At 62.7% G+C, this 13,328-nt stretch overlaps 1 protein-coding gene across 6 annotated transcripts; it reads right to left on the bottom strand.

Annotated features, from left to right (window-relative positions):
* Positions 1-2,102: 2,102 nt before the first annotated feature.
* On the bottom strand, positions 2,103-13,323 carry UCKL1 (uridine-cytidine kinase 1 like 1). Of its 6 annotated transcripts, none has more exons than XM_061126805.1 (15): positions 13,185-13,323; positions 7,555-7,745; positions 7,214-7,320; positions 6,923-7,093; positions 6,771-6,842; positions 5,910-6,099; positions 5,724-5,785; positions 5,144-5,160; positions 3,436-3,534; positions 3,256-3,349; positions 3,106-3,168; positions 2,895-3,017; positions 2,639-2,746; positions 2,412-2,568; positions 2,103-2,322 (listed from the first exon to the last, which is right to left on the bottom strand). In XM_061126805.1, the coding sequence occupies exons 1-15, from the start codon at positions 13,295-13,297 to the stop codon at positions 2,243-2,245; spliced, it is 1,647 nt and encodes a 548-aa protein (XP_060982788.1). In that variant the 5' UTR covers positions 13,298-13,323; the 3' UTR covers positions 2,103-2,242. The 6 variants fall into 6 exon arrangements, 5 of the variants coding, with proteins under 5 accessions (XP_060982788.1, XP_060982787.1, XP_060982790.1 ...); XM_061126804.1 differs by lacking the exon at positions 5,144-5,160 and adding an exon at positions 4,097-4,116; XM_061126807.1 differs by having other exon boundaries at positions 7,555-7,742.
* Between the last annotated feature and the right edge of the window lie 5 nt (positions 13,324-13,328).

Raw genomic sequence — 13,328 nt, 5'->3', positions numbered from 1 at the left:
GGGGTGGGCTTCTCTGGCCCCAGCAGCACCACCCAGCTTCTCCCCACACTGGAAGCCCCCAGTGGTTCCAGTCCTGGACCTTGAACTCTGGTGCTGTTTCTGGGACTGGGAGGCTCCCTGAGGCTGGAGGAATTTCCCCTTTCTCCCAGTGGCACCCCAAAGACCCTTTATCAGGGCTGTTTGGAAGGTAACCACTTCTGCCACCCCTTGGGGTCCTGGAAGGATGTGGCCCAAGAACCCCCCTAAGCTGTGACCTTGTCTCCGGGAGATGTCTCTGGTGAGGGACCCTCAGTCTAAGGGGGTGGGGCTTCGTCCTAGGACATACTGACTCTGGAGAAATGGGAGGAAGCTGTCCCACGCACAGGCTGGTGGCTGAGTGGGGTGGGGGCCCTGAGCTACATCTCACACGTGTGTCTGGGGCCATGTGCTCTTTGCACACGCATGAGCAGGTTTGGCTTTAATATCTTCCCTGGAAGCTGGTTAGCCTCTAGCTGGACTCAGGGGCCCCTCCTGGGATGACCTAGTTCCTGCCCAGCTCATCAACTGTTTGCCTCATTTCTCATCTGGGAAGAGCTTGCCAGACAGAAGGGCATCTCTGGAGGAATTGCCCCTTTCTCCCAGTGGCACCCCAAAGACCCTTCATCAGGGCTGTTTGGAAGGTGACCACTTCTGTCACCCCTCGGGGTCCTGGCAGGATGTGGCCCAAGAACCCCCCTAAGCTGTAACCTTGTCTCCGGGAGATGTCTCTGGTGAGGGACCCTCAGTCTGAGGGGATAAGGCTTAGTCCTAGGACACACTGACTCTGGAGAAGTGGGAGGAAGCTGTCTCACCCACAGGCTGGTGGCCGAGTCGGGTGGGGGCCCTGAGCTGCATCTTACACATGTGTGTCTGGGGCCATGTGCTCTTTGCACACGCATGAGCAGGTTTGGCTTTAATATCTTCTCTGGGAGCTGGTTAGCCTCTAGCTGGACTCGGGGGCCCCTCCTGGGATGACCTAGTTCTGCCCAGCTCATCAACTGCCTCATTCTTATCTGGGAAGAGCTTGCCAGATAGAAGGGCATCTTTGCCTCCTTGCCTGTCAGCACTTGAGCAGGGCCAGGCCTGCTGCAGGCTCCAGGCACCAGAGCACAGGATGAATGAATGAACAAATCTGGCCCTGGAGACGGGGCTGGAGCGGGGGGCTGTCCACTCACCAGGCTGTGGGGGAGAGGTTCCCTCCTGCCGACCTCAGGGCTGTGTCGCTTCTCTGACCCTGTGCCTGGCCACCTCTGGACCAAGCTCCCGCCTTTATCTGCTGCCCTTCGCTTGGCCCCCACCCAGAGACTTCCTGTCCCCGCCCCACAACTAGCTTTTCCATGACATGGCCTTTGTGAGGGGGGCGGGGAACCAAGAGAGACCAGGAGGGCAGGAAAAGAGTGAGACCAGGCTGTGAGGTGGAGGGGACGTCTGTGTGGGGGCTTCTGACAGCCCACCTGCTGCAACTGGGAATCCGCCTCAGGTTTGTGAGCCAGGCAGGCCTGCTCCCTGGCGGGTGCCCTAGCCCAAAAACAGTGAAGGCAGGGCCGGACGTGGTTTCTGGCCCTGAGCAGTGTGGCCAGCTCGCTGACGCACCAGCGTCTCCCCTGCAAGTGGGGCCCCTGTGGCCAGCACTAGCTCCTCACTCCTTCCTACAGCCACCCGCACACCAGTCTCCTCCCCCACAAGAGCTCCCCCTGCCGTGGTACAAATATGCGGGCGTGGGGGGGGAGTGGCTGTGAAGGCTGCTGACACCTTTAAGACCCAGAGCCCTAGGTCCAGGCCAGGTGGCCACCAAGGGCCTGTCTAGCAGGGCCAGGAGCTGCAGGTCCAGCTCTGCCCTGTTCTAAATGTGGCTGAGCCTGGACACGAGGAAAGTCAAGTGCAAGACCAGGACCCCTTGTCCTGCAGGGGCTGGGGGCGGGAGGAGGCAGGGCCCTGACCAGAACCTAGTGGAGGGCAGGCTTCCTTGGTCCGTCTGCTCCATGGGGGCCTCACAACTTGAGGACTGGGGCAGCCCTGGGGCCTGCTTCCCAAGCCAGGTCCAGGTGGGACAACAGTCCTGGGCCCTGCTCATTGACTGCGGCTTCCTTTTCCTAAAGCTTTATTTTATAAAATGTTTAGACAAGTTACATGGGTAACACTTTTTTTAATTAAAATAAATTAACATCTCTATTCTGAGCCTCAGGGGAGACAGGGAGGCGTGGGGAGTTGGGGCGGGTGGTGGCTACCCAGTGGAGCCCCCTTCTTCATCGTCGCTCCCATCAGGGACGGCGTCGGTCCCAAAGTAGCGGTCACCAAAGTTCCCTAGGGGAAAAAGCAGGTCCTTGTGGTGGGGTCTCAGGCCCACCTGCCCCCCGCCCCGGAGCGCCACTGAGGCGGCCAGGCAGCCTCACCGATGCCAGGGATGATACGGAAGAGGTCGTTGACACGCTTGTCTACTGCTGTGGTGATGATTCTGACGCGCGGGAAGGCGTAGGCCACCGAGTGGACACCCATCTCCGCCATAAGCAGCGATAGCAGGAAGATCTTGTCCTCGGGCACATCGTGGTCCTGCGGGGTGAGGGGCTGAGCTGCGGCCTTGGACCCGCCCCCGCTCCCCCACCCCCCGCCCCCCACTCACCAGCAGCACCCGCACAGCCATCATGGCTGCCGCACCCGTGGACACCGTGCAGTCCATCAGGATCACGTGGTCGTCACTGATGTCCTTGGGGAGCCGCAGGTAGTGGAGCTGCAGGAGGCCCCAGGGTCAGGGGGTCCCTGAAGGCTGCACCAGGTCTCTCAGGGACTCCACCCCCGCCCCCTTCTCAGGCTCCACCTGTACCCCACCCTCCCCGCGGTTCCACCCCCTCCCCCCCTCACTCCCAGGGGTCCCTCACCTCGGGCTCCCCAGTGAGTTGGTTGGTCTGGATGAGGATGGTGCCAATGCGCACATCCTTGCATACGGCCCGCAGTGCAGGCTCCATGGTCTCGCCGGCCCGCAGGATGGACACACCTGTGATCTGGGGGACGAGGTTGAGCTGATCAGACCCTGCCTCCCCGCCACCCCAGTTTCCACCCATCTCCCGCTGCAGGCTAGGCCCCTGGTACCTGCTTCCCCGCATAGCACTTGCCCGCGTAGTCCTGACCCTGTGGGGTCTGCACCACGCAGTCCTGTGCAGGGCGGGATGGCGATGTGAGCGTGAGGAGCCTCTTCTCCCCTTTCCTGCTACCCAGCCTCCCCCACCCCTGTCCTCAGACCTGGAAAGGCAAGAAGGAGAGTGCGTGCTCGATGAGCAGCCGCATCAGCCTCTTAGAGTAGAAGATGAACTCGTCCCGGCTGGTTTCCCGGTCTCTGCAGGTGGCGGTCATTCTCCGGGTTAGGGACGGGCGGCTTGCCCGCCCGCCGTGCCCTGAGGAGGGGGGGGGGGGAGAGCTCACCTGATGATGGTGTGCATGCCCCGCACCTGCGGCGTGCTCTTGAGGACACTAAGCGTTCTGGGCAGGGGGTGGCACTGGTGCGCCGAGGCCAGAGCCGCCCTGAGGACACAAACCGATTGGGAACTCAAGGAGGGCATTTCCCCCAGAGCCCTACCCTCCCGCTGCAGACTGGTGGGGTGGTGGTGCGCGCCGCAGTGTGCCGGGTGGCGGCTATCCTCCCAGTAGTTGATCTGGAGGAAGGCCCCCATTCCCGGATGCCCTCCCCCATAACAGCCAGGCAAAGGGTTAAAGGACACGGTGGAAGGCAGAGCAGCTGACCGTTAGGCAGGAAGCAGGGGATGCGGGCGACCCCCCCTCCCCGCTCCAAGTGCCCTCCCGGTTCAGGTCCTGGCAGACGAATCTCTGCCTCCAAGCTGGGCACCTGGTCCCCAACCTCAGGACCCCTCTTCCAGGGGAAACAGCCGAGCTTTGAGGCCAAGCCCCGCCTAAGTTTCCCCAAGGTGATGCGCGGCCCCCTCGCGAGAGGGGCAGAGCTGGCTTCGCAGCTCCTGCTGCCCCGGCCTGGAGCGGAGAGGGGCGGGGCCTGCGGGGCGGGGCGGGGCCTGCGGGCGCCGGCACACAGCTCGCGGGCAGCACCACGGCCAGAGCACTCTGTCCTCACAGATCCCAGCGCAGCTTCCTCTGCCCGCCAGGTGAAGAGGCGAAGAGTAGGTCAGGGAGGGAACAGGGCAGGAAACCCCAGGGTTTACAAAGAGGAAAAGAAGAAAGAGAAAAGACCACTTAGCGGCAGCACCGTGGTACCCGCAGCCACCAGCTGGCCTGGGGAAGAGCAGGAGGCTGGGGGAGGGGGGAGGCGGGGCGGTGGCAGGAAGACCCCGCAGCTCGCGCCCCTGGGCCTGCGAGCACCCGCAAGTCCACAGCAGACGGTCCTGCAGGTCCCTTCCACCCAAGGCAGCCACGCTTCCTGGAAACTTTTATGTCTCTGAACCAAGGCTTCCGCCGGAGCCCTGGGCTGGGTGAGAGGCAAGCGGAGACTGATGCGTGGGCAGGAAGCTGGAGGCCGGCTACCGGCCTGGAGGCATTTCCAACGCAGCTGGAGCTCGGGGCTCGGTCTGGTGCTTCCCGGCTCTGCGGCTGCTGCTGCGTAGGGACAAGGCACCACCCTCCGCCTTGTGGGCGGGAAGGGCGCAGAACTCCTGAGGGCTCCACCTGGCTCTCTGCGCCTGGCCTCCAGTGCCAGGGTGGGCCAGCATCCCACGGCGGGGGGCGGGGGGGGGGGGCGGCTAGGGGGCGGTGCCTCACCACCTCTTAGGGGAGTAAACTGGCTTCCTGGCTTAAGCAGAGAAGGGGCAGGCCCAGGCCCTTGGCTGCAGGATGGGCTGGTGGCACTACCCTGGGGCCCAGGAGTGCTAGCTCAGGATAGCTGTGCCCTGGAGTCGGACCCGATACAACCAGCCCCAAGTCAGATAAAAGCCTCCAGAGAGGTCAGGGTACTATGTGACGTCGGGCAGGTCCTTTGACCTCTCTGGGCCTGAATTACCTGGCAAGGGCAGGTAGAAGCAGTGTGGGGGCCACCACACCACCCCTTCTGTGCCTGGGGCAGGGCCACCAGAGGGTGGGCATGGTGGGAGGGGAGAGCCCAGACTCCAAGCTCCCTGTGGATGTTGGAAATGCCTCCATCTGCGCAGACAGGTGTGGGAACTCTTACCTGACACTGAGCTCACGCTGCAGCAGTGACAAGGAGACACAAGGGAATGGGTGTCAGAGACGGCAGCACTGCTCACCTCAAAGTCACAGGACGGCATGGCCTGTCGCCACCGCATGCCTCAGCCAGCCAGGCCACCCCCACCCAAGAGCAGACACACCACAGCCCCAGAGGGGAGGGTCCTAAGGGCTGCCTGTCATGGGAGAGGGTCAGCTTCCTGTGGACTGACATGGGTACCTCTGGGTGGGATGTCAGAGCCAGGACCCTTGGGGCTCTGTTCCGCAGGCCTCAAGCACCCCACTGTGAAGCCAACCTCAGGGGTGGGTGGCCCCCATGGACAGCCTGTGGTGTGTGACCTTCTAGGATTCTTGGAACAAGGGACTCAGTGCCAAAACCCCAGTCACCCAGAAGGGCTGGAAGGGATAGGCTGTACCCGTCTCTGCAAGCCCCATGCTCCCTCAGGGAGCCCAGCTGCCCCTGGCCAGTAAATATGGGGCTGTTTGGGCAGGTGGCCCTAGGCGGTGGCAGCAGGAGCCGGCTGGTGGGGCTGCGGGGTGTGGGAGCGGGGCTAGCTGTGGCTCACCTCCTCCAGCTGGCTATGCACATGCTGCACAATCAGGTCGATGGCCACTGTGTTCCCGCTCCCTGGGTGTGAAGGAGGAGGGTGAGGTCCTGCCCCCACACTTAAGGGGAGCAGGAGGGAGGATAAGGTCTGGCTGTGCCCCCCCCCCCGTCCCCGCCTCCCTGCCAGATGGGCCTGCAGGCTGACCCCGGGGCACCACGATGTCCGCCACACGCATGGTGGGTTGGATATACTGGTCGAAGGCGGGCTTCACAAACTTATTGTACTGCTTGATGACGCCCTCGATGTCCCGGCCCCGCTCGCTGATGTCACGGCGCAGTCGCCGCACAAGGCGTATGTCAGAGTCTGTGTCCACAAAGATCTTCATGTCCAGGAGCTATGGGGGGTGGGGACAGTGAGCAGCTGAGGGCCAACACTGGCAGGGTAGCAAAGGCCACAGGGGACGGCCTCCGGCAGAGACTCTGGCCTGGGTGTGGGCCCAGGAGTGGACCAGTTCCTCAGGGTTCCTCTGGGGTCTGGATGGTGTGAGTGCAGGGGCAGGGTGTGGTGTGCCTGAATGTGTGTCTGCTGTGCATCATGTGTGGAGTGTGTGTGTATGCACGGCAGGCAGTGGGGTTCCCAGGGCCTGAGCACACTCACACACAGGACCAGCACAAGCAGCAAGGACTAGGGCAGAGCCAACCATGGATAGACCTTGCTCAGGGCAGGGAAGGAGCCATCCGCAGCCTGACTGGAGGGTGTCACATGTGGGGCAGCTTCCCAGAGCCTCCCAGGGGACGGGATGCCCTTGAGGATAGTGCCCACATGGGAAGCTAGTTCCCTCCTAGGTAAGAACACACATGTGTACACACACACAAGTGAATCTACCCCCACAAATGTGGCTGTGACCTTGGCAGCCACGTGACGCAAAGGGGCTGGGTGAGATTCAGGAGACAAGGCAGCTCACCCAACCCTGGGCCTCAGCACAGGAAGGGAACTGGGATGGAAGCATGTTTAAGGCCAGTCCTGCAGGAGGACCCGGGTCATCCGCCTGGAGCCTGTTCTCACCTCCAGCAGTGTCTTGTCGGCAAAGGCCATGATTCCCTCGAAGATGATGACATTTGCACCATACAAAGTTTTCTGCAAAGGAACAGAGTGTGTGGAAGCAAAGCGGCCCGGGGCCCTGGCAGCAGCCCAGCGCAGCCGAGCCCACAGCCTACCCAGTCCTTCTTCCGGCTGTGGGTGGTGAAGTCATAGATGGGCACCTTGACACTCTTGCCCTGCTTCAGCTTCTTGAGTGTGGAGATGATGAGGTCGAAGTCAAAGGCATCTGGGTGGTCAAAGTTGAAGTTGTTGTGGGCAGCCTGCTCCTGCTGCTGCCTGGTGAGCACCTGCGGTGGGGGGAGGGGAGGAGCTGGGGGGAGGGGCAGCTGCAGGCTCAGACCCCCGGAGTGGGGGTGGGGCGGTCCAAGAACCTCCCAGAGGCAGCCTGCACCACAGGGCACCCGCACCTTATAGAAGGAGTCCATGGACAGCAAGACCACCCAGGGCACATCCAGGGCCTCAATGATCATTCTGGCCACGGTGGTCTTCCCGGAGGCACTGCCGCCTCCCAGACCTGTGGGTGGGGTGGAGACCTTGAGCACAGTGGCCCAGCCCAGCTCACAGATGAGTCCCAGTGCTGCCTGCCACTCCCACACAGCCTCTTCTGACCTGGACCGAGTAACCCAAGCAGAGCTAGTCACAAGACACCAGCGCAGGCATTGGACACTGAGGTGGGTCCCACCCTTCTACTTGGGGGTCCCACCAGATGGTGGCTTTGGCTCACCCTTCCCACCATGGCCATGCTCACCAATGGCAAAGGCCTCCTTGGACTGGGTACCATGCTCATTGTACCACGGCGGCCGCCCTGCCGTGTAGATGGTGCGCTTGCTTGTGCGCAGGAGGGGCGGCTCAGACTTGCACTGGCTGGTGGTGCGCTTCCTTGGCGAGCGCCCCGTGCCCACAGGTGGGAGCAGCCTGTCCAGGGACTCCGCGTTGCTGCTGTGGGGGAGGGGGACACGGTTGTCTTGGCCCAGGGCCATCAGCACCCGGTCACCCCACATCAGGCCTGGTGTGACTAGTCCACATGGTGCCCCCATGCACGCACATAGGCATGGTGAAAGTGAGCAGACTTGTGTAGGGGCACAGCACACCCGGCTGCAGCCCATCCATCCAGGGGACAGCAGGGGACACCAGGGGAGCACTGTCCTGGCCCAGCTCTTCCTCCCACATGGACTGGGCCTCAGGGAGATGGGAGGTGGTCATGCCAAGGACAGTCCAGACCCATCAAGGACTGTGTTCTTTCCCCTGATACACTCAGGGCAGCCCTCTCCTTTTGTGAGAACCAATCCCTGCCATCCTTCAGGGCACAGAGGGAGGGGCTACAGAGAGAGAGAATGGAGCAGGAGGGAGACCCAGGGCACCGTGCCAAGTACAGGGAAGAGGGTGGAGGCCCCCAAAGGCTGCATTTGAGGTGGGGTGGAAACCCGACCTGGGGGAGGGAGGCAGACCCCACTGGTGCCTGCTCCAGCGAGCAGAGCTGTGCTGACTTCTCAGCAGGTTTATACCCCAAAGGGGCACGGACGTGATGCTTGTCTCAAGGCCCCAAGGCCTGAGGGGACAGCAGGGGAGGCTCAGGTTGTCAGCCTGGCCAAGCGGCCAGATGGGAAACAGAGTCTTGGACTCAGAGCCCCGTGTGAAGGTGGCCCTAGGCACAGGACCAGCTTAGGGAGAAGGCACTTCCAGTCACTGCCTGAGAGGGAAAGTGGACTGCTCACAGCGTCAGCTTGCAGACCCGCCCCAGAGACGCAGAAAACAGGCTGACAATCCAGGTAGGGAACCAGGGCGCTCCGGACAACCTGGGTAGGACATGTCCACCTCCAGCCGGAGCCCCAGTGATGGATGTTGCTCAGATACGGGTCAAAGCCTGAGAAGGAGCCACACACTGAGGGCGTCCTCGAGGTGCCATCAGGTGAGAAGGCAGCATGCCACGAGCCGCAGAGGCCAACACACGCCCGTCAGGGGGAAGCACAGACCAGCCTCGGCCACCAAGATCAGGAGCAAGGACTTCAGGTGAGTGTTTTATAAGCACATGACCCTTTGTGATTAAAAACCAAACCAACCCTTGGTCTGTTCCCGAAGCTCGCCATCACTGCTATGGCCTGCTATCATGGCCAGGACAGGGCGCTGTGAAACTGGCCTTGGGGAGATGTCCCCAGGAGTGCAGGGCTGTCTGGCTCACTTCAGGATAACCTAGCATTCCCCTGGCGTTCCCAGCTGTGTGGCTCCCAGTGCACCTAGTGTTGCCAAGAGGCAGGAGGACAGCGTCTGTGCACACGTGTGTGCATGGGTGGGGAGGCGGGGGGTGGGGGGGAGGAATTAGCTCAGGGCTAACACGTGACAAGTCACACCAGCGGCTTCCAGGGCACAGAGGGCCCTGTCAGCACAACTGAAGCAGCTGAGAACCGTCAGCTGGATGTGACAGGAGGTGCAGCGTTGTCCCAGGGGACACAGAGCGCCGGGCTGCGTTGGTGCTCTGTCATCTGGACGGCGTGGGTTCCCTGGCCTCTGCCCCCAGTGTCACCTCTGCGGCTCTGAGGAAGCAATTACGACGCGTCTGTGGAGCTGAGCACAGACCACACAGCAGGACACCCAGGTGACGGGGCAGGGCCGGCTTGCCCGGCGTCACACTCCACCAAGCTGGGCGTCTCCAGACCCTGGTCGGAGGGCACTGCTGGCCATTCCACTAGCTGCGCTTGGCCCCCAGCAGTGGGCACAGGGCCTTGGGGCTCAAACATAGCTGCCCCCCACCTGCAAGCAACCCCCAGGCCCTGGAGGTGACCTGTGGCCCATAGCTGGGGAGAGGAGCTCCATATGCCCCCAGAGGAAAAAAAGTCCAGTCTGTGCCTTCTACTTGGAAAGGAAACGCCAACACAGAAAACTGGGTTTGCAGAGGAGCAGAGCCTCTCTGCCCCCACAGACCAGCCATCGTGCCGAGCGGGCTCTGGGACAGACAGGCTGCCTTGCGGGACCGGCGCGGGACAGGAGGCCTGGGCAAGTGCTACTCCCGTCCCCCCACTTTTCCCTCCAAGCTGGGGCCCCAGCAGGAGCATCACCCCTCTCGGGGACTGACCCGCATCCCACTGAGGTGATGATGACCACCACCACCACAGCTCCCGAGGCCTGCGGTGCTGACAGCCTGGGAGGGATGCCTTCTCAGGGAAGAGCTGAAGATAAGCAGGGGTGACCTTGCCAGAAAGCCGCCCACCGAGGGCTGGCAATGGGTCTGAACAGCATCCGGCCTGCAGCCAGGTCAGGCCCCACCACCTTCCCAAGTGCCGGGCTCTCCGTTCACTGCACCCTCCAGAGCAGGCCTCTCCCCTCTTTGGCAAGAGAACAACCTCTGATTTAGAAAGTCATACAAGGCCTCACCTGTCTGCTCTCAGATGCCAGGGTGCTGCCATCCGCAAGGACTAAAGGCAATGTCAACCCAAAGGATTACAAACCATAATGGACACAGGTCAGCGGATAACTGAGAGCCCCACGCAAAGGTGACATCTGCAGGTGGCAGGCCTGCCTGGCTGCCCTGGTGTCCACCAGACAGCGCACGGGGCTGGGGGGTAGCCGAGACACAGTGAAGACAGGAATCCTCACCGGAAGACCGCAGGCCTACCACTCACCTGCCTTCTGCTCCGAGGGTCCAGCACCCTGACACCCGGATGCCAGGGTAAGCTGGGGGGCTGCTCATGGCCAGGACACGAGGGAGACCGGGATGGCAGGATGACCCCAGGTGTGTGCAGGGATGTCGCTGCACTGCCTCTTAGGCTCCCAGCAGTCCCCCAGGACAGCTCAGGAGCCCCTTGAACTGCCTCTCCATGGGTGGGCAACACAACCAGTGAGGAGCTGCAGTGAGGTCCGAGCCCTGGCTGGCAGAGGCTGCCCACTGGGAGTTGGGGGGCCAACAGGTGAGAGGCCCCAGGAGAAGCAACAGCACTCACCACTAGCCTCAGGGGCCGAGGCCACAGGCATAAGAGGATCACCAGCTTGGGGCTGTGCACTGGCCTGATATTAATAGCACTGACCCTGCCGAGGAGAACAGCCAGGCAGACTCAGGCCAGCATCGGGGTGAGCTGCCCCTCCTGCGCTCAGGCTGGCCAGCTGCCTGGCCAGGGCTGGCTGAGGAACCCCATCCGGAACACCCTGGAGAAAGTCCCAGACCCCACTGCCCAGGGGCTGCAGGGCCCACGGCCCCCAACCCCAAGACAGGGAAAGCAAAGGTGTCTTTAGGCTGAGCTATCAGCACGGAGCCGGAGCCGAGCTGAGCGCCCCACCCCTGCCCCAGGTGCCTCCTGAAAGCATAAACAACCTGAAACTCTACCCCCCTGAGGCTTCCTCCAAGAATAACTGCCTGCCCCTCCCCCTGCAGGAAGGCTCCAGCACATCCCTCGAGGCCACCATCAGTGCTGAGTGCTTAACTAGGGTCACAGCCACGCCCCAGTCCAGCAGCAGGAGGAAGAGCAGGCCTTCTGGTGTGTGGCTGCAGTATTCACTCACATCCCAGGTCCCCAGCCTCATCCCTGTGATTAATCCAGTCCATACACCAGTTTTTCTACTCTGCTTCATGGCTCAGAGGAAGCCCCTTATGTGCACCACCTTGGGGTAACAGGTCTGCCCCCACGAACCTGGAGCTGCTCCCTCCCGCCCCCACCCTACCCGTCCTGCTCAGTCTCAGGGCTTTGGAGGGGGCCCTGAGCCCCATCCAGCTTTAGGAGAGTTTCCTGGGCGAGTGAGTAAAAGGAAGTCAGAGGAGGGGGGAGTAGCTGGCCCACTGGGGCCTGGTCTTGGGGTAGGTGGCCCAGACAAGCTCAGGAACAGAAACCAGGGCAGACAGAACTGGGGCAGGGGGGATGCCGTCCTGAAGAGGGGCAGTAGGCTCCAGGGACTTGCAGTTGCCACCCCACCCACTGGGAATCCCCCTACGGGACCCCCTCCTTCCCACTGCTTTGAGCAAGTAGGCCAGCTTCCTTCCATTAGCCCAGGGGCAGCCCCCAGACCTGGGTCCACCTGGACCCCACCAGGAGAGAGCCCAAAGGGTGCTCACTCGTCCACCAGCACCTCTAGTGCAAAGGGAAAGTCGGTCCCTTCCGGAAGGCCAGGCGCACAAGAAGCCTTCATACAGACTGCAGAAGGCAAAGTGGAGCGGAGGTCAGGCGAGAGCCTCAGTGTGGAGGCACCTGCACAGACACCCAGACAAGGAAGGGAGGCAGCTCTGGTACCTTCACCGTGGGGTTGGGGGGCGGGGGGCGTGCAGGGGCTGCTGGGGAAGGGGATCACGTGCTTGAGGAATATCCCATAGAAGGCAGGGTGTAATGAGAAATTCCCAGAGAAGACCATCTGGCCCAGAAGCTCCAGGGCCACTCCATGGGGCTCTATGGGAGAATGTGCTGGTCTCTGCTTACTGCCCACGGGCCCTGGCTCCCCCTGCTGTCCCCCCGGAACCACGCTCTTAGGAAGCAGACCACTGTCACCCTGGCCCTGCTAGGGGCACCTAGGTCCACTACTCAGTCTGTGCACCAGGCAGGGCCGCCAGCCGCTGCCAAACGATGTCTACAGAGGGCGCTCTTCTCAAGAGCTTATCTGGTCTCCGACACATCAGATTTTCTGGAACTAATAAGTGTCACAGATTCAGGTCCCTCCTCTTCCACCCTGTCTTCCGAGCCAGGATCTCAATCACTGCTCACCAGGAGGCCGTGAGCCTGGAGGGACACCAGAGGCTCCTTCAGGCGCAGGGGGCCTGAGACCGTCTCCCTCCTTGCCCAGCAGCTCTGCTGGCAGTGCCCAGTCCTGAGCAGTCCAAGCCATGGCACTTTGGCACTTTCCAGACAGACCGGCAAGCTAAAAAGTTTTTCTTTGGACCCAGCCTGTGGCCAGCGCTGGGTCAGGAGGGGAGAGGTGGGTGGGGCGGTGTTCAGACCCGGAAGTGAAGAGCCAGCCCTCCCCTGAGCGCTGCTCTGCCTTCTGGGTCCGGGCCCCAGAGGCTGTGAGCGGGAGCTGCCTCCCCAGCCATGGGACAGACCCCCGCCTCCCCGCCACAACGTCCCCACCTGCAAAGTCCCCAGAGCCGCGACCGTCTAGGTGCCTAGGCGGAAACTGAAAGGCACCGTGCCCCGCACCACCCAGCATCACGACCTCTGGCCTCAGCTGGGAGGCCGAGTCTGTACGGGTCCCGGAACGAACTGACCACCTCGGAGCATCCGGCGGGCTAATAGTCCAGCCCGGTGCTCGTAGGCCCAGCGCCGCGTCGGCTCGGGATAGAACGAGCCCGCACATGGGCCCTCCCCCGCCAGGCCACGGGGACCGGCCACGGAGACCGTTGGCTGGTCCAGGCCCGGATCCCTGGGCCGCTCCTCCCACGGAACACGAAGGGCGCGCCGCGCCTACCGGTCCTCGCACGTGGTCTCGTTCTTCCCCTCCGGCCGGTCTGGCCAGTCTCCAGCCGCGAGGGGCGGCGGCGCCGATCGGGGGGCGTCGGCGGAGGCCGGGGGCGCAGCCATGAGCTCGGGGGCCTCTCCGCGGGCGGGGTGG

Source organism: Dama dama, chromosome 23 (genome assembly GCF_033118175.1).
Source record: "Dama dama isolate Ldn47 chromosome 23, ASM3311817v1, whole genome shotgun sequence".
Classification (NCBI taxonomy): domain Eukaryota; kingdom Metazoa; phylum Chordata; class Mammalia; order Artiodactyla; family Cervidae; genus Dama; species Dama dama.
Note: the sequence above shows the minus strand (reverse complement) of the source record. Positions and strands in the feature narration are given on the sequence as shown.